We start from the raw sequence: 20,109 nt of genomic DNA on the forward strand, positions 1-20,109 counted from the left end.
AGTAACATCTGCATCACCAATTTCTTCTCCTCCTGGAAGGTTGTGGAACATGTCACTGTACAAAGTAATTGATAATTCCGAATTGACTGGCTCATCGCTGTCACTCACAACTGGATCCAACTCGGCATCAGTGGAAGGCCACAATTTTCTCCAACTCTTCATTATGGTAGCGCTCTCCATTTTATCCCATGCTTTGGCTGCTTGGAAAACGATGTCACGTACATTAATTGGTTTCCATGCCTTCAACATAGTCTCGATAGTCATTTTCACTTTCGTTCAGCAAGGAGACGAGAGGTGAATGTCGATAATGACGTTTAATTGATTCCAAAATGCCCTGCTCCATGGGCTGAATAAGGGCTGTCACATTGGGTGGGAGAAAGGGTGCTCGTATACCATCAGACTTTAGAGAAACATCTGAAGGATGACTGGGAGCATTGTCAGTTATAAGTGCAGCTTTCAGTGAAAGCTTTTTCTTTTTTAGATCTTTTCTCACTGCTCATACAAATGTTTCATGGAACCACTGAGAGAATATTTATCTGTCCAACCACGCTTTCTTCTGAGTTCAATACTGCACTGGTAGAGTATTTATGTCAGTGCATTGAAAACAGCAAGGATGTTGACATTTTCCAGTCACCATGAGTGGTAGTTTATAACTCCCATTTCCATTACAGCACACCATTAATGTTATGCACTGTTTCTGTTGCTTGTAACCACAAGCTTCCTTCTCATTCTTGGCAGCTAATGTTTTTGAAGGAAGCATCTTGTAAAAGAGTCCTGTTTCATCAGTATTATACAAGGCATTAGCAGTTAAATCATCTTCCTCTATTATCTTCCGTATCTTGCTTACAAACTCATCAGCGTCCTTATCGTTAGTTGAGCAACTTTCCCCGGTGACTGTCAGCTGCCAAATGCCATGTCGTTTTTTCCAGTTTGATAGCCAACCTTCACTCACGGCAAACACGTTACTACCGCTGAGTTGTTTGCTAAATGCAGCTGCTTTTTCCTTTATAATCAGGCCACTGACTGGAATTTCTTTACTGCGTTGTTGTGTGAACCATCTATAAACAGTTATGTCCAGTTCATCATTCTGACTCTTTCACATAACCTTCCATTTTCCCAACTCACTATCCATTTGTCTTGAGTACTGCTGAATAACATCTTCTTTCTTTTTGATGTCACAAATAGTAGCTCGTCCAACATTGAACTCAGCAGCAATGGTTGTCTGTGAAGAACCTCGATTTAACTTACCTAAAATTTTGAGTTTCTGATTGAAGTCTAGCATAACACGTTTCCTTTTAGAAGACATGATTCCGAACTGTTAAGAAAGCTACGATTTCAAATACAGTATATACAGCATTATTTAACCAAGCACTGTTGCAGACAATAATTCATTGTGCATGTGTTTTTGGATGTGTGCCGCATTACTGAGAGGCCGGGCTACTGAAGGCCGGATTAGAGTGAGTCTAGTGTATTTTCACACATATTATTAGACACACTTCTACATTGCTCTTATTTGATTTTGTGTTGATAATCCTCTACTCACTTGACCAGGAAACCTGCTCTTCCTTCCACCGCACTACACTAATTACCACTATCTTACTTTAACCTATCCATTTCTCTTTTCAAATTTTCTAACCTGCGTGTGTGATAAAAGGATCTACCTTTCTAGATTTGTTTTTCTTGATGCAAACAACCATCAGAGTAATACCCACCTAGAGATCAGATTGAAAGACTATTTTATGTCCAGAATAGTTCCCCCAAGATGATGCTGTTGCATATTAAACCATACAGTACAATTGCATATACTTGGAAAATATAACAGCTGCAGTTTCCCCTTGTTTCTGTCATTCACAGTATCAACATTGCAATGCCATGTTGGCTAATGTTAGGAGGCCATGTGAGTCAATCATCCAGATTGTTGCCCCTGCGACTACTGAAAAGGCTGCTGCCTTCTCCGGGAATCATATGTTAATATGACCTCTCCACAGACACTTTCCATTGTGGTTATGTTTCTGGGACGGCTATGTGCATCATTGAAGCACGCAAGCCATCACACCTGGTCCACAGTTTTGAGAAGGGGAGGAGAGCAGCAGCAATGATGTGTACAGAATAAAATATAATCATGTTAAGATTATGATTGGATTGTGAAAGTCTTAAGGAGCACATTAAAGGATATTATTTTATTCTTGAAGTTTAATTAACTCCCCTTTGAATGGTTAGTATATAGCAGAGCATAGTGCAACACCTGCTCGATTGTGCAGGTAATGGTTTGGGTGGACAAAAATTTCAAAATAGTTAGTAGGAGTAATAGGTTTAAAGTCTTTACTGACAGCAGGCTCTTGATATTGGTGCACCATTAACTGCCAATATGAATTATGCTACAAAACTTAATTTTTGAAAGGAAATAAATGATTAATCATTCAGTCTAAGAATAATTACAGGGACGTGGCAATGCAAATTAAAGTCTCACCAATAGCAGCTGTAGACATTTATTGTTATCTCCAGTTATATTCCACAGATCTCCATATAATATTTGAATAATAAACATAGTGACTCCATACCCAAATTGACGTACACATCTATCTTCTACTACAAGCCGATGCAGAGTCTTAATATTTCATTCATTCGTTGTTGTCATGGTCTTCAGTCCTGATAATGGATAATGAACAAAAGACTGGCAGCAATGAGAACAATAAGCATTGAGCAGAAAAGGTTATTACCATGCAGGTTGTAGGAACCCTGGTGAACAGAAATTTTGCAGCGTAGAACATGATATACTGTAAGACAAAAATTAGTCACAAATGGAAAATTTGTTAGTGCTATTATTAACATACTGTACTAATTACTTGGAGAATTGCATTCAGTCAGCAAGTCATTCCAGTAACCGCTCATCTCTCACAATCTATTTCTCTCTCTAGGCAGAAATACAGTATTGAGCCACGTCAAAAATTTTTTCCCAGTATGGCTCATTGACACACTGAGTGTCAGACTGCAAATCCAAATGTCCAGGTTGCTTGTCGTGAAGCTATAATACAGCTGTTCAGGGTTCAGTCACTGTTTGTTCCCAGGATTTTTTTGGAGTCTTTATCACTGATTTCACTGTAGCCAATGATTTATGTATGAGAAAAATGATGAGTTGGTTTGTGATTAGGAGTTCAGATTAAATGTTAGATTCCCTTATAACTGGCTGGGTCGTCAGTTCAAAGGTCAGAGGAAGACAAGAGTTCTGTTTTAATAGGACTGTGTCTAATGAAGAACTGGAATTTTCCAACCAGTCTTTGTTTTGTTGACACCATTTTTAAGATGGCTCCCATACTACAGAGGAACATTAATGTGTTCACACAGCATGTGGAGGAACTGAGACACTTGACACAGGCGATAAATATGTGTCTGTAAGCGACACTGTTTAACATTCTCAAACATGCCTGCGTTAAGGATTATACTATCCACATAAGATACCTCAGTGAGGGGAATGCTGATGTTTTATGAATGATGAATATCTTGACTTGTCTCTTCCACCAACTTAACAAATAGTTGCTGCTGCAGTATGTAAGCTGAAGTAGTTCTCTCTCTACCTGTCATGCAGTGAAGCTCCAGTTGTCCCTACACCATCTTACCATGCAGATCACATGTCCTTTTCTCTGTTATTAAAATGTTAATATACGTAATGTGTAATTGTCAACTTACACTGGCATGGTAGAGGTTTTGAGCACCTCAAAGAGAAAGAAGCATTATGTCTTCTGAATATGGAGCAGGGCAGGCATGTTGGTGCTGCTAAGAGAATGCTTCATGCCTTACATCTCACAGCTAAGCCTTGTTCTAAAGTCACTGATGACTTTCAATTCAGTAACAGTTTCCTGATCTGCTTACACCTGACTAGTCAAATAGTGCGTAATGAATGCCACAGACCTGGATACTCTTCTGGGCAACCTTGTTATTGGGCAGAAAACTGTTTCTTAAAAAAAAAAAAAAAAAAGTAAAACTATGCTGCTATTGGTGCACATAATTACAGTGTTAAGTTTGGCATGATGGAATTCGGCAGCATGCTGCCATCATGAGGGGCCGTTTATTAATTATTCATAGTTAATTGTTTTTGGTGCCATCAGCAGGTGCCCTGGTGCAATGATTTTGTTTTTCTTATGTGTGCCATTGCTTTTTTATTAACATAAATTACAGGGCAATGTATTTTATGTTAATGAAAATTTAATTTTACTAAGCGAAAGCTCAAAAAATAAAACAGATGCTTATGTTGTTAGTGAAGCAGATGTTCTACTGTAGATTAGTTTTAGAAACAAAACACATTATTCTCACTAGTTTACCATTCAGCAGCTTACTTCCATAATTTGTCCCATTTATGAAGATAAAAGTTCTTCACATAAATTCATTTAATATTCTTCCAGAAACCGTAAGGTGGTTATTGTTGTCTTTGTTCCTCTCTTCAGGCTGAAGACCAATTTGATACAGCTCTCCATGTTAGTACATCCTATGTATGTCACTTCATCTCTGCGTAACTGCTTCAACCTACATCCACTTGAACCTGCTTGCTGTAGTCAACCCTTAATCTCCTTTACAGTCTAACGTAAAACAACATTTCAAAAACTTATTTTCCTCATGTCTCTGCTGTTATTTGTCCACATTTCACTTTGACATAAGGCTACACCTCCAGACAAATGTTAACAAAATTCCCCTTTTCAGAAATGCTTTCTCCCTTTGTTTGTGTTTTATATGCTTTATATTTCAGCTGTCGTCAGTTACTTTGCAACGCTAACAGAATTTCATCTGGAACAAACTCATGAGTGATGGGACATCAAACCTTATTCTTGCTTTGTAGATAGCAAAACTGATCTTCTGCTTTTAGTGCTTCATTTCATAATCTAACTCCCAGAAGTGCCAGATATAATTCAACTACACTCCACTACTGTTGTTTTTCTTTCGTAAATGGTCTTTTCACCTTTTTCATGAGACTGCTTCTACTGCATGAGCCTGACTGCCTTGATCCATGGCTTTCTGGATGTCATGTCAGAATATTGCAAATTGGGTTTCACTTGTTCTATGTTCTCAAAATTCATGCTGGTTGTTCTTTACCCCATTATTGCTGTGCATGCATGAATAGGTGACACTTATGTGGGTATGCTGAAATATGATAAAAGTTGTGATTTATTTTCAGTATCAAACTCTGTACCCAAATAATTTTTTAATTAAAGTCTTTTAAAATCTCTTACAGGAAAATAGCAGAGTGGTGAACACAGACAGTGCAATAATAAATATCAGTGATTCACCTCCAACCAAACTTAAACGCTATGATCATAGAAAGCAAATGAAGTCATTGGAAAAGAAAATGGAGTTAGCGAATCACACAATCAGTATGCTAAGAGAAAACAATTTTATTAAATCTGTTGAACGGTCTACCAGAGAACAGGCAGGAAGTGTCAAGGGACCTGAGAAAATCCTAAAGGAAAACTCCATTGAATTGGAGAAAAAATCTAGGCAAAAAACTGTGGACAGTCCACAGCAGTATTTTTCCAAGAGAAGTGCTTTTCCTTTTTGCCCTGAGCAGCATTCTGAAACAACTGAAAAAAGTAGAAAATTGCTTAAGAAACGAAGAATTGCCGAGAAAACAAACCACGTTCAAAATCACTCAGGTACTTCGACACGAACAGCGTTAAACCATGTTCCACAAATAAGCATGAAATACTCACCACCAACATCACCTCATATTTCAGAATCTGGTATTATTGGAAAGAGAGAGAATGTACAACCCCAAGTGCGCAAACATTTGGATGAAGTAATTAATTTGAATTGTCTACCCTCATCATTCATCAACAATTTGCAGACAATAGAAAGAAATACTCATGTTACTCCTGTGGAACAAAAAAAAGACCCAGAACGTAAGCATGAACTTGTTAAAAATAGACAAACTGCAGATGATGATTATAACAAAAGGTCAGATAGAAAATCACAGCTGCAGACTGATATGGTCACTACTCACTCAGATCCAGTGAAAGATTGTGAAATTAAGGTACAAGCTAATGAGAAATTGAAGAAATTGTTGATGCAACAAGCATTTGAAAAAGACCAATATGCAGCAAATTCTCCATTAACACGTGATGTCACAACCAGATCTTCAGGTAAGCAAACATATGAATATGTGGATAATTTATTTAAATGAACTATTTTATTCTTTTAGTTGTAAAGTTAATTGCAAGCATGGAATTCATTTTCCGTGGAATTTGAGTACTGAATACATTATTAACTTCTGAAGAAACACAACTATTACAATCAGTTTTTCTTTCTGATTTTACTTTACTGTTCCTCTGCAGTTTTCTTTAATATTTCTCATCTTGTCTGTGAAAATATCAGAAACACAACACATTACCAACTGTAATACAGTGTAGAAGAACCATTGACATTTGAAATAGTTTCCAATCATCCTGTAATAGATAATATGGGTTCTGTTTGGTATGAAAGGAAATCTTAAACCATTCTTCCGGCAAAATAGTGGCAAGTTCAGGCAACAATGATGGAGATGGTAAGTGATTCTTCTCTCCGAAGTAAGCCACAAAAGCTCAATAATATTGAATCTAGCCACTGTGGTGGCCAGGGGAGATGGATCAATTCATCCTTGTGCTCACAAAACCAGTCTTGGACAATGCAAGTCATGTCACCACTGGGAAACAAACATTGTACCATGGGATGGACCTGATCAGTTAAAATTATCACATAATCCTTGACAGTAATGCAATCTGGGCCCCATGGAATATCACAATACAGCTGTCCAAATTGTCATCTGATCTCTGCCATGTTTCACTGTCAAGATGCAAACTCAGTCAGAAGTTGGAAACGCTGCGACAGTAAAACTCATCTGACTAAATGACTTTCTTCTATTGCTCCATGCTCCAGGTTTTATGGTTTTGGCACCACATTTTCCTCTTATAGGCATTTGTATTACTGACAAGTGGTTTCTGTATTCCAGCTCGCCCTGCAATTCCGTGCTTGTGGAGCTCCCTTCATGTTAGTTTAGTACTGAGAGGATTCGTGAGTCACATCCAGTTCTGCAGTGAATTTTGCAGCTGTTGTCCATTTTTTCCCATCACAATCCTCTTCAATGACCATTTGTCATGATCACTCAAGACACAATTTCATCTGCACTGTGATGTTTTTCCTCTTTCCCTGTATGTGATATAAACACTAAATACTTAGGCTTCGTTCATTATGGAGGCACCCACCATACGAGCACCAACAATTTGCCCAGTTACTAGACTTTTTTTTCTTATTTGGTCGATAGTACCACCTCTGAAAGTTGCCTACACTACTGTTTCAGCAACAACAATAGATACATGTATTCCACTAACAGAGGTATCAGAACTATTTTTGCCTATAATATTTGACTCATTTACTTACAGACCACGGTCCCTTATTTCAGTTTCATAAATTTACCGATTTCTATCATCCCTGACATTTTTGACATCATCGTGGAATCACCCTGTATGTTAAGCAATTAGATAAACTTAATATGCATATTTCCCCCCATAAATTAATGGCATGCAAAATTCTGAAACTACTAATGGTTCTGGAAGGATAGTAGTATCAGATGTCAGAATAATTATGATTACCATGAACCATTTTTGTTAAAAATCCAAAAATTGGCATTGGTTATCGGGAAAGGCTTTTCCTATTCACCTTTTGATCATGCCCAATACAGACTCGGAGGGAGGTGATTATCTACTTGTTCTCACACTGACACCATGTGGGGAGTCCAACCATAGAGCTAGAAAAGTTCTCACTTCCATCACAAAAATGTAACAGTGGTAGACCACTGCGACTTCCCCACAGTGGTAGGAATGCAACGTTCTTTATCAGCGTGAATATTACGGCTACAGTCTGCCTCCATGCTAGATAAAAACATGCTCTGACCTCCGTTACTTTGGAGTGAGACCTGCAGAGTCCAACCTATGTTAATTCTGTCACATAGTGGTAATGTAGAATTGATGTATGCCAGAATTGAGGCCATGCTCACCTGGGGTCAACACTATGAGCAGCAAAATACTTAACGTGCTGTCAATAAGCTGGAAACACTAAGATGTCTGCCATTCCTTACAACAACATATCTATAGATCTCTCATGGCTAGTTAAGGACTCCCATTCGTACTCTCTGGGCTTCCCCCAATAGGTTATTTCAAATTCAAATTATTTTTTTGTTTCCTCCACAAGCATGGTCATTTATTTTTCTGCTACCATCTTGTCTTTCCATTTTAATATGCTATAGGCTGTTGTAAATTGAATTCTCTATCTCCTTAGTTTTTCTGATATCCTTTTAGTGTGTACATTGATAATCTCACATTGTGGGTTAGTGGGTACCACAATTTAAAGGCTGCTTCAAATTTCATTTATGCTTAAGAATACATCTAACAAGCAAACCCACACAAGGGATGCACTTCGGTTTTGATAGGCTTTGAATATTTTGTAGTTTAGAGCAAAATAAGAGACACTTTTTTTTATACATGCCCATACAGCTCTTAAGGATGTGAACCACCCCCTTGAAAAAATTTGACTTTAGTATGTTTGAATGAATACTGTTAAAGTGGTAACAGACATAAAGAAACTTCAAATAAAATTTCTATGTTTTTTAATGTACGTTACAAAGATGCACCCAAATTTGTCAAAAAAGTCATTTTTTTTAAATCCCTCCACTATTTTGTTTTTCATTTTGACGTTTGACTAATAGCAAAACATATAGCATCATTAATACCAACTTCAGTCATATGTGATGAAGTGGCATTCCAAAGACACATTTGCCATAAATAAGTTAGTAATATCCCTATTATTGCTCTACATGTACCCGTTATGTGTTCACTTCAATGTCAGTTGTCATGTTGGGTTGCTTAATAAGTCATCCTCGGATCAATATATTTTAAATGTACACTGAGTTGACAAAAGTCATAGGATACTTCCTAATATCGTGTCGGGGTCTCCTGTTGCCTGGCATAGAGCAGCAACTCGAAGTGGCATAGACTCAACAAGTCGTTGGAAGCCCCTGCAGAAATATTGAGCCTTGCTGGCACTATAGCGTTCTATACTTACAAAAGTGTTGCAAGTGCAGGATTTTGTGCACAAACTGACCTCTCAATTTTGTCCCATAATAGTTCAATGGGATTCATATTGGGTGATCTGGGTGGCCAAACCATTCACTCAAATCGTCAGAATGTTCTTCAGAACAAGTGTGAACAGTTGTGGATAGGTGACATGGCACATTGTCATCCACAAAAATTCCATTGTTGTTTGGGAAAGTGAAGTTCATGTATGGCTGCAGAGGGGTCTCCAGGTAGCCAGACAGTCATTTCCAATCAATGATCGGTTTAATTGAATGAGAGGGCCAAGTCCATTCCATGCAAGCACAGCCCACACCATTATGGAGCCACCACTAGCTTGTGCAGTGTCTTGTTGACAACTTGGGGTCAATGGATTCATGGGATCTGCACCACACCCGAACCCTACTGTCAGTTCTTATCAACTTAAATCGGGACTCATGTGAACAGGCCACAGTTTTCCAGTCGTCTAGGATCCAACTGGTGTGGTCATGAGCTCAGAAGAGGCACTACAGGTGATACCGTGCTGTTAGCAAAGACACTCACATCAGTTGTCTGTTGCCATCGCCTGGTAACACCAAATTTCACCACACTGTCCTAACTGATACATTTCTCATATGTCACACATTGATTTTTGTGGATATTTCATGCAGTGTTGCCTGTCTGTAAGCACTGTCCACTCCTTGCAAGTGCCGCTGCTCTCTGGCGTTAAGTGAAGGCCATCAGTCACTCCATTGTTCGTAATGAGGGGTAATGCTGCAATTTGGTATTCTCAGCACATTCTTGACATTGTCGAAGCGGAATATTGAATTCCCTAACGATTTCGGAAAGGCAATGTCCCATGCGTCTAGCCCCAGCTATCATTCTGCGTCAGAGTTTGTTAGTTTCTGTTGTATGGGCAAGTCCCTTCAAAGACATTTTCACATGAATAACCTGAGTACAAATGATGGTGATACTAGTGCCATCTGTATGTGTGCATATCACTATGACTTTTCTCGCCTCATTGTGTGTGTGCGCGCACACACACACACACACACACACACACACACACACACACACAGAGTCACAGTTATGCATGCAGGGAAAATTTCAATGAACCCAGAAAATATTTTACCTTTACTGTGGACAGAGTTTGATCAGCCACAATATATCGTGGAAATTATGATCCCTAGCGAAGAAATTACTTTTGCATCTCAGTTAGAAGATTTGATTTAAAGATATATTTATGGAAAGATACGCTACTTTAAGGTTTTAAGATGAAAGTGCAATTTCCAATCCTATTCTGATTGTAGGAAATAATGATGATGATGAAGAAATGGTAACAAAGCAAAACATGATAGAGACCATGAGAATAAACAAAAAGCAGTTACTTTTTGGCACTCTGGTAAAACATATTTGAAACTGTAAAACATATATACAGGAAGGTCACAAAGAGAAAAAAATCTGTCTAAATGGGAAGCACAAATTGCTGCAGGTGGGACAAGAAATGAAAAGTTATTATTTGTTTCCAAGTATTTATTAGATAAATTTCAAATTTATTTGGACAATACAGTACCGATACGTGATCTGGATATAGAGATATGGGCTTTTCAAGCAAGGGATGGTAAGTTATCACAACATGTGTGTAAGGTTTCCTCAAAATGGATTCACAGTTTTAAAGAAAGACACCAGATTGTTTGAAGGAAAATCATAAACTCATCGCCAATATGCAAATAACAAATAAAGAAGAATTGAAGGGAAATACTCAGAATTTGTGGAGACTGTGAATAAGAAAATTTTATTGATCGGAGAGGCCAATATCTGCAATCCTGACCAGTCATGTTTCAATTTGGAATTCATGCAGGATGAACGTTATCCTTCAGGGGACCATCAGAAGTTGAAATGCTAGCAAAATTCTTGAATGAATGCCTTAACACACAGTTATACAATTCAGCCTATTATATCTGCAAGTGGAAGTATTATACCCTTTCTCTCATAGTTTGGAAAGAAAAAGAGGGCAAGTCCGGACCAAAAGTTGAAAAGATTTATACTGAGCGGATAATATCCATGTGTTTGGTTCTACATCTGGCAAATTAACATGTGAGCTTATAAGTAAATTGTTTGAACAGGTTTATATATCTACTATAAATGAAAAATCTGTCTTTGTTTAGATGCACGAACCAGGTAAAATGAAAAGATGTGTGGCACCATTCATAAACATGAAAAAGAGGTGAATATCTTAATGATTCTTGCCAGAACAACTGGCATGAGTCAGCCATAGGACATATTTTTATTTTGGGCATGGAAAAATTTCTTGAAACTTTTTTCAGATGTAATTACATGGGTTTGGCATTAACTTGCATTTAAGAAATAATAATCTAAAAGTTCATTCCCTCACTCAGTTTTCTTCTCCCAGATTCGCCAACCTTTTTAAATATGCTTTGAACAGAAACCAACAGACACTTGTTTACTTTTGCTTATAAACTGTGATCCTGTTTGTGACTCCTGTCATGTAATTGCAGTTGTCTGACGGGCTGGCTGCACAAAATCAAAGTGCATTGAGCATTGTTTTGGCCAATACAATTCTGCACTTCCTCATTATTGCATAGATTTACAATAAAGTAAAAACAGTTTTAAATATAACATAACTGAATCTGAAAAGGTTACAGCTTCAAAATAAACAAAAGACACCAAATGTAAAAAGAAAACACAATAACAAAGCAAGAAATTTTGTATTTTATAGAAGGTAGAATATGCATTTAGAGTACATTTATCTGACAAAGATTTATTAAACAATCCAGCATGACAACTGGCATTGAAGCCGAAATATTGGACATGCATACGGCGATATAGGAATAGTTCTAGCTTATTTCTGACAAAGGTGGTGCATTCTAGTGAGTGTCATCTTCACAGTGAGTAGCAATCAGTCCGTTCCATAATTGTTGATATTCCGGCTTGGGCTTTCCATTGTTCCTCTCATTTCTAGCAAATGCATTTTTGGAATACCACTTCATCATAAATGACTGAATATGATACTAACAATGCTGTATGTTTTGCTGCTTGTCAGATGTATGTCAAAATGAATAACAAAATAGTGTGTGTGTGGGGGGGGGGGGTAGAGATTTTTTAAAAAAATGACTTTTTTTGATAAAATATTGATGCACTGTTGTAATGTACATTAAAAACCATAGAAATTTTATTTGAAGTTTTTTTTTGAGTATACCTGTTAGTTCTGCAACATTATTCATTCAGAGGTATTAAACTCAAGTTTTTTCGAGGGGATTTGTTATCCCTTAATGGTCATATAAACACATTTGCTTTACACAATAACCTTGTCAGAGCCAATCGAAATGAAAGTGTATCCTTTGGGTAGGTTTACTTGTAAATTTCATTAAAATTCTCGTAACTGTTTCATGTCTACAACTGCTGTCCCAGTACATTCATATACAAGTTCCAGCAAAAACAACTGCAGTGTAATGGGAAGTCCAACACAGCCATGGTCATGGTGGCAGGAAAATTTTGTTGGAAGTAATGGGAGAAAGTGACTGTTAGGAAATGACAAATCTGAAGTGTCAAAAGTTGTCCACAGTGTGGTGACTAGAAAAGGATGTATTAGGCTAACAAAGTGTGATTACTGTTAGCATTTTTAAATGCAGGGAAACTGCATATTTCCTAGTTTTATTGAGAAGTCTAGGAGTAATGTTTACAGTCAGTCACACATCTTTTATGTTTAAGGTTGCTTTTAAGAGGTGGATATTGCAATCTCTCCTTAGCACCAAGGAAAGTAATAGAGTAATATGTGCACAATTGTGCTTTTCATTCATGACAGATCTGCATACAAAGTATAGTAGTCATCTCTTATGCTGTGTTGTTACAGGCTAGAACAGAAGGGACTTAATACAGTAGAGATTTTCACTACTTGCGTGTATTCACTGAGCTCTGTATGCTGTTGAGCAGCTTCAATAGTCCATTGTGTCTAGTACTCCCTATTCCTCCTCCCCAGTATCAGGAGAGGAGACAATGTTCTCTTGCGTACCAGGCCATTATATGACTGTATGGAAATTAACAATCACCAGAAACAGCCCTATAAGGCTGTGACCCATCAATCACTACCATTACAAAGTATTTCATTGTGGTTAGGGCAGTGAGTTTTTATATTGCGCCTGTATCATTTGGTGTTAATAATCTGCTTTCCTAAACCAAATTTATCTGTGAATTAAGAGCTGTGGGTCTGAGATGTTAAGAAGACTAGGACTGTGAATGACATTATTATTTCTTCAAGGTTTGTCACTATGTTGAAAACATTCCACAGTGTATTTCATTACATTATCAGTGTGTGCTGTCAGTATCTTACAATGTGGATATCTTGAACCGCTGAAGGTGCTTATAGTTATTACCTGATTGTAAAAGAATTCTGTCCTGATGGCAACAGAAATTTTTCTGTTCAATTTTGAAGAATCAAATTTTTTAGTCTAACCAATCTCTATGTGTATTTTGATTGTGTTTCATTGTGATCAGGGATCTTTTCTGATATGTTCACACTTTCATAACAGGAAGCTGAAGGAGAGCAAACAGAAACCTGTACAACTGTGGTGCTGTTAGTTACACAGTTTGTACATACATAGTTAGCATTAATAGAAATGTTTGAGTATCTAAGCAGTTGCTATAAATGATAAAATAGTTACTTATTGTAAAATTGTCACTTTCGTAATATTTCTCAAAAAAAGTCTATAGGTGGTCTCATATGCCTATATAAGACTTACAAACCTCATTTCAGAGAGACTCATTAATCATTGTTCACAATTCAGCTTTGACTGGTTCATACTTACTTTTTAATGCTTGCATATCACATGCTGAATATTAAGTAGCTTGGTGAGTGACAGCTGTGCATATTTTGCATCCAGTGACAGTATGTTAATGATCTCTGATGTTATGATAGGTGCTGCTGCGGAGCTATTCAAGCGTGCTGTTGAACATGAAAAAAGAGAGAGAGCTGCTACCCGAATTCAAGCATTGTATCGTGGACATAGCACTAGAAAAATTACAGATTCCCTCTTGATTGGTACCAAGTCAAAGAGTGGTGTCCAGCAAACACAGCTACAGGCAAGTGTCACAGACTTTCCTTAGCATTAATTAATCCATCCTGTAAAGGTAATAGGATGTTGGATTGTTTACATGATATTAGATAAATCAATTTTCATTTTAATTGATAGTGTGACACATGACATGATATGGCAGTTTAATCCTACTAAATGATAAATAAATAACACTGGAAAAAGAGATTGATTCCTTTTGACATACGGTGGATAATGGAATGGATCTGCAAAGCTTTCACACTGCTGCTGAAAAGTTGTATCTGAAAAATTTATAACTTCATGACAGTAAGCATGTGCTGTCTGTAGTTGAGGTTATTGGTTTAACATATGGTATGAATTGAACTTGAGGGGTGCCGATTGTAAAGGATATAGTAACTCGTAAGACAGTCTCATAATATCTGTAATAAATTGAATGAAACTACAGTGGATTGCTTCCTCTACATTGCCATAAACTTTGCTAATGCTTTATATCCAATGATCTTTTAGGTTAGTGGAACCTTAGAAACTAACAGATAATAAAATGGTTAATTCCATGTTAAGGAAGTGTTCCAAAGCAGATATTGTGAAATAAAAATTGGCTTATCCTGAACTTTTACTTATAGTAAGCTGCAGCAGGATTAAAATTTTAATATTTTACTTCTTTCTTCTATCCCTTCTACTTTTCATCGCCTTTACAGATGAGATGGCAGTAATGGCAATGCGAATAGGAGATGAAAATAAGGAGTCAGTGGTGTTTCTGGATGATTTAATTTTGTGAGAAATTGGAAGTGGTGTGTTACAAGAAAGGCTAAATACCGGGTGGTTATAATTAAACTTTCCCTATTTAATACATACCAGACTTGGTAGCATTAATGTTAAGGACAAGGGGAAGAGAAATAATGCAGAATCAACTCAGTTGAAACACTTTTAATGTGCTGTTATGGTACATCATACCAGTACCATTACTACTACAAAAGCAGCTTAATATGGCACCCATCAGTGTCCAGAAGAGTCTGAAAGCACGGGATTGCATTCTGCGCAGCATGTCTTTGGTCCTTGAGCACCAACCTGTTCAAAAACGAATGGGCCAATGATGAACATAGCCATGAAGGCACACCGTACGGTGACACGTTCATCAAATAGAGGAACTTCATGCACAGTGACTGGAGGTAAAGATCCCCACACTTGGCAGTTCTATGTGTGCACCTCACCCATCAGAGAAAAATGAGCTTCGTCTGTCCATAGGATGATTCAGGGTCAGCCCTGGTCAACTTCAATCCTTGCAAGAAAGTGGAGAGTGAAGTCAACACGTCTTGTGATGCAAGCTGCTGTATGATATGGATCTTGTACAGATACCAATTGAGAATGGTAAAAGACATCTTCCATACAGTGGATCATGGGATGTTCAACTTTTGTGACACTGCATGCGCATGCGCACTACCGTTGTTAACCATAGCAGTAGCGATTTCATCAACCACCTGCGGTGCAACTGGTCATCGACCTCTTCCTGGAGCAATGCCCAGTTGTCCATTTGATTCAAACTACTTCTTCATGCTCTGCACAGCAGGTGGAGAAAGAGGACCCTTCCGTAATCCTTTCTGCCGGTGATATTCTCGAAGTGCAGCTGCAGCATTACTGTTGTTTTGATAATGGAGCTTCACCAATAATTGCCCTGCTCCTTTTGTCAAAGCTCATGTTGACATGTCAACAAGTGCACTGCGACTGGTCAGGTGTGTGAGACTTTGAATCACAATGACTGATCATGGCACCTGGTGGCCATAGTTGGAACTGGATGGTGGCACTGTGGTGCATGGAAATCATGCATCCCATACTCTGGACATTAATGCTACCATGTTTGGTACTCATATAGTAATTAGTTTCCGTGTTATAACATGTTAAATAGGGAAAGTTTAATTATAACCATAGATGTATGTGCGGAAGTGGTGGAACAGGTGGATTGAAATTTTATACAAAGGAGGGTGATGTGATGGTGACAGGTTATTCTGTTAAACTCTTTCAGCTTCCACAACCACTATACAATTTGTCTTGAATCTTGGACTGAAAAGACTATGATCAAAAAATTTGGATCTTAATTTTAAGGAGCTGAAACAACTTGTTAATTTAGGTTCCAACAAGGCTCTCATGTGTTGGAAGTTGGGGAGTATTTTCTCTATCATTCCTTACATAAATACTTACTTAATGCTACATTATATGGTATTATCTCGGATATGCCAAATGACCAAAACTTATATTTGTTATTTCTTCAATGGGCTCCAAAAGCTTAATTCACTCCCACATCAAGTATCACCGCAGGATGTCAAATTAGTAAGCATATCGTGATCAGACACATACAGCAACATTTTTGGTCCAAAAGGTGCTCTCTGTGTAAAAGGCGGCATTCTGTCTTCTGCTGATATCTAACATAGCCAATTGCTTTTCTGTCATATCTTGCACCATTTAATGGTTTGGTGAATTTGGATCCTTTTTAATGCTTCCAACAAGTAATTTGCTTTTCTGGCTTACCTTGCAGCGCCTGATGCTTTGGTGAATTTAAATCCCTTTTAACTGCCAACAGTTTTTCTTGAGTTAGGCTTGAATGATTGAAGTGTGTTATGAGACATTGACTAGTAGTGATCATTCCTGTTTCTTCAGGCTGGACCGTCAGTGACTCAGTTATAACCCTCTGAAGGAAATGCATGAAACATCTAGCAGAATCATGTTCAGCCACTCAAACACCTTTTGCCATATTAATGCCATGAATGAGTAAACATATTTTGCTTTGGTTGATATTCCAGTGAATTGCAATAGTACTATTTTCTCCAGTGTGAGAACCTAGAAAAGGTTTCACAGCAAGAACTCAGCTGTAATTCACAAGAAAACCCAATGGGCTGTGAAGCTTGGTGGAAACTGTTATGCAAACAGGTCCATATATCAGAAGTTATGATATCCACGAGAGCACCTGAAATGTTTCTTCTGTGTTTTTTTTTTTTTTTTTTAATGAATTCTGTTGTTTGCAGGAACATTTTTGAGGGAAATGTGTGTATGGTTTGACATTTATAGTTGAATAAAGTTTGCTCTAGCAGTCTTGCAAATACACTCGGTTCTGTGCTAGATAACAGCTCATGTCAAATGTAATTATTTGTTCTATAAAGTAATGATATTTTATGGTTTTTGCTTCATTTATGTCCTTAAGCGATTTCCTGTCAAATGCTTCTAACATAGTTAGTTGCTTTTTTTGTTATTGTTAAAGATGAACTTACCCCAAGAATTGGGTTAAAGACAAAGACAGTGTAGGAATAGCAGTGGCTGTACTTATATTAAGTGCTTGGAATTTATCTGAATGTTTCATTTTCAAGTGATTTTTCATAGCTGAAGTACCTGTTAGACAAAAAATAAAAATTAAAAAAAAATAAAGTTCGTTGAGGGAGGAAAGAAGGAAGATTGGGTTTAACATCCCATTGACATCAGGATCATTAGAGATGGAACACAAGCTCGGATTGTGTCAAGAATGGTGGAGGAAATTGACTGTGCCCTTTCAAAGGGACATCCTGGCATTTGCCTGGAGCACTTCAGGGAATTCATGGAAAACTTAAACCTGGATGCTCAGAGGGGGGCTTGAACCATTGTCTAAACGCTGAGCTACCTCGTGTGGTAAATTCGTTGGGTGTAAGGTGGGTTAGGTATTTTTTACTAGTTTAAGTGGTTTTTAAAACTACTTTTCACAAAAACAACTGCACATCCAAAACAAGTTTAACTGAACCAAGTATTTGGTAGATAGGTACCTACTTAATGACATTAACAATCATATCTATGGACAAACAACTTGTTGATCTGTGTAATAAAACAATTTAAAACAAAGGAATAAAAGACAAGCTGAGACTTTGGCAAATACCTACTTTTTTTGCTTGTCTGCCACAAGAAATTTGAAATCAAGTCAACAAACAGCAGACTTACTATTTTCACTGTCCTTTGTTACTCTGCATAGGTAGAAGATTGGTGGTAATGCCTGAGACTAGTCGAAGTCAATGACGGCAGAATTCGCAGAGCGAACAGCTTGTGGCAAACAGTCCAGTATGTAGCAAAATCATTGTAAGTGTGTACAATCAGTTCAGGAAGCAGTCTGAATCAAAAATGTTAAACAGTCAAGGTCAATAACTTTATTAATATTAGCACAGTTGAAGGCTCTGTAGAATAGCATGAACTAACTGTGGGGCCATTGTATTTGCAGGCTGTGTGGCATCAGTGTGTGGCCCTACGTGGCATGCCTGTGGCTGCGGCAACACCCTCCATGGGAGCAAGTTGCAGCCAGACAGAATATAAAGCCTAAGTATGAGAGGTGTTCTCCACTCTGGCTAGATGGAGAATCCGAATCACTGTCATATATTAAACCCCCACCCCTTAGTAAACAGCACTTGGAATCGGAAGTGACTCCACTTTTGCCAACTTTATCAAGGATGGGGAGAGAGAGGTGCTTTGAATCGCAAAATTACAGATCAATATCCCAAACTTCTGTTTGCTGCAGAATCCTTGAACATACTCTCAGTTTGAATACAATAAACGTTCTTGAGACTGAGAAGCTTATGGCTAAGAATCGGCATGGTTTTAGCAAGCATCGCTCGTACAAAACTCTGCCCTTTTCTCACATGATATACTGCAAACTATGGATGAAGGGCAACAGGCATGTTCCATATTTGTACATTTCCAGAAAGTATTTGACATGGTGTCCCATTCCAGGCTGTCGACGAAGGAATAAGTTCACAGATATGTGGGTGGCTGAAAGACTTATTAAATAATGGAACCCAGTATGCTGTGCTCAACAGAGATAAGGTGTCATCAGGAGTGCCTGAGGGAAGTGTGCCAGGACTACTGCTGTTCTCTATATACATAAATGATTTGGAGGACAGGGTGGGCATCAATTTGCAGTTGTTTGCTGATGATGCTGTGGTGTACAGTAAGGTGTTGAAGTTGAGTGATTGTAGGAAGATACTAGACAACTTAGACAAAATTTCCAGTTTGTGTGATGAATGACAACTAGCCCTAAATGTGGAAAAATGTAAGTTAATGCAGATGAGTATGAAAAACAAACCTATAACATTCAGATGCAGTATTACTAGCATCCTGTTTGACCAAGTGAAGTCATTTAAATATTTGGGCGTAACATTGTAAAGCGATATGAGATACAATGAGCAAGTGAGAACTGTGGTACAGAAGGTGAATGGTTGCCTTTGCTTTATTGGGGGAATTTTAGGAAAGAGTGGTTCACCTGTAAAGGAAACAGCATGTAGGATGCTGGTCTGACCTATTCTTGAGTACTTCTTGAGTGTTTTGGATCTATACCAGGTCAGATTTAAGGAAGACATTGAAGCAATTCAGAGGCAGGCTGCTAGATTTGTTAGCAGTGGGTTCGAAAAACATGTAAGTTTTACAAAGATGTTCCGTGAACTCAAATGGGAATCTCTGGAGGGAAGGCGACATTCTTTTTGAGAAACACTATTGAGAAAATTTAGAGAACCAGCATTTGAAGGTAAATATAAAACGATTGTACCGCCACCAACATACATTGTGCTTAAGGACCATGAAGATAAAATGCGGGAAATTAGGGCTTGTAAGGAGGCGTATAGACACTCATTTTTCCCTCTGTCTATTTGCAAGTGGAACAAGAAAATGGCAAGTGGTGATACAGGGTACCTCCACCATGCACCGTATGGTGGCTTGCGGAGTACCTATGTAGATGTAGAATCCTCCATTGGGGTTTAACAGCATTGCACCAATGCCACAATTTGACATGTCAGTGACAAGCGTTAAACATTTACCCATATGGAACATTGCTAAACAAGAGGCCCTAAGGCATTTTTTAAGTTGCAAGAAAGCTTTCTGGCATGGCTTTGACTACTTAGATGTAACACCTTATTTATGCAGTAGATAATGCAGATGGGAAATCTGGGCTATGTTGGAAATGAATTTTGCAT

At 37.9% G+C, this 20,109-nt stretch overlaps 1 protein-coding gene across 1 annotated transcript in view; it reads left to right on the plus strand.

Annotated features, from left to right (window-relative positions):
• Window positions 1-20,109, plus strand: part of LOC126260433 (uncharacterized) — a 195,648-nt gene that overhangs the window by 118,891 nt on the left and 56,648 nt on the right. The window contains exons 9-10 of the mRNA XM_049957762.1: window positions 5,225-6,128; window positions 14,005-14,172. Of these exons, the coding sequence (XP_049813719.1) occupies window positions 5,225-6,128; window positions 14,005-14,172 (1,072 nt within the window). The remainder of the gene's footprint in view (window positions 1-5,224; window positions 6,129-14,004; window positions 14,173-20,109) is intronic.

This window comes from Schistocerca nitens, chromosome 5 (assembly GCF_023898315.1).
Source record: "Schistocerca nitens isolate TAMUIC-IGC-003100 chromosome 5, iqSchNite1.1, whole genome shotgun sequence".
Taxonomy (NCBI): Eukaryota; Metazoa; Arthropoda; class Insecta; order Orthoptera; family Acrididae; genus Schistocerca; species Schistocerca nitens.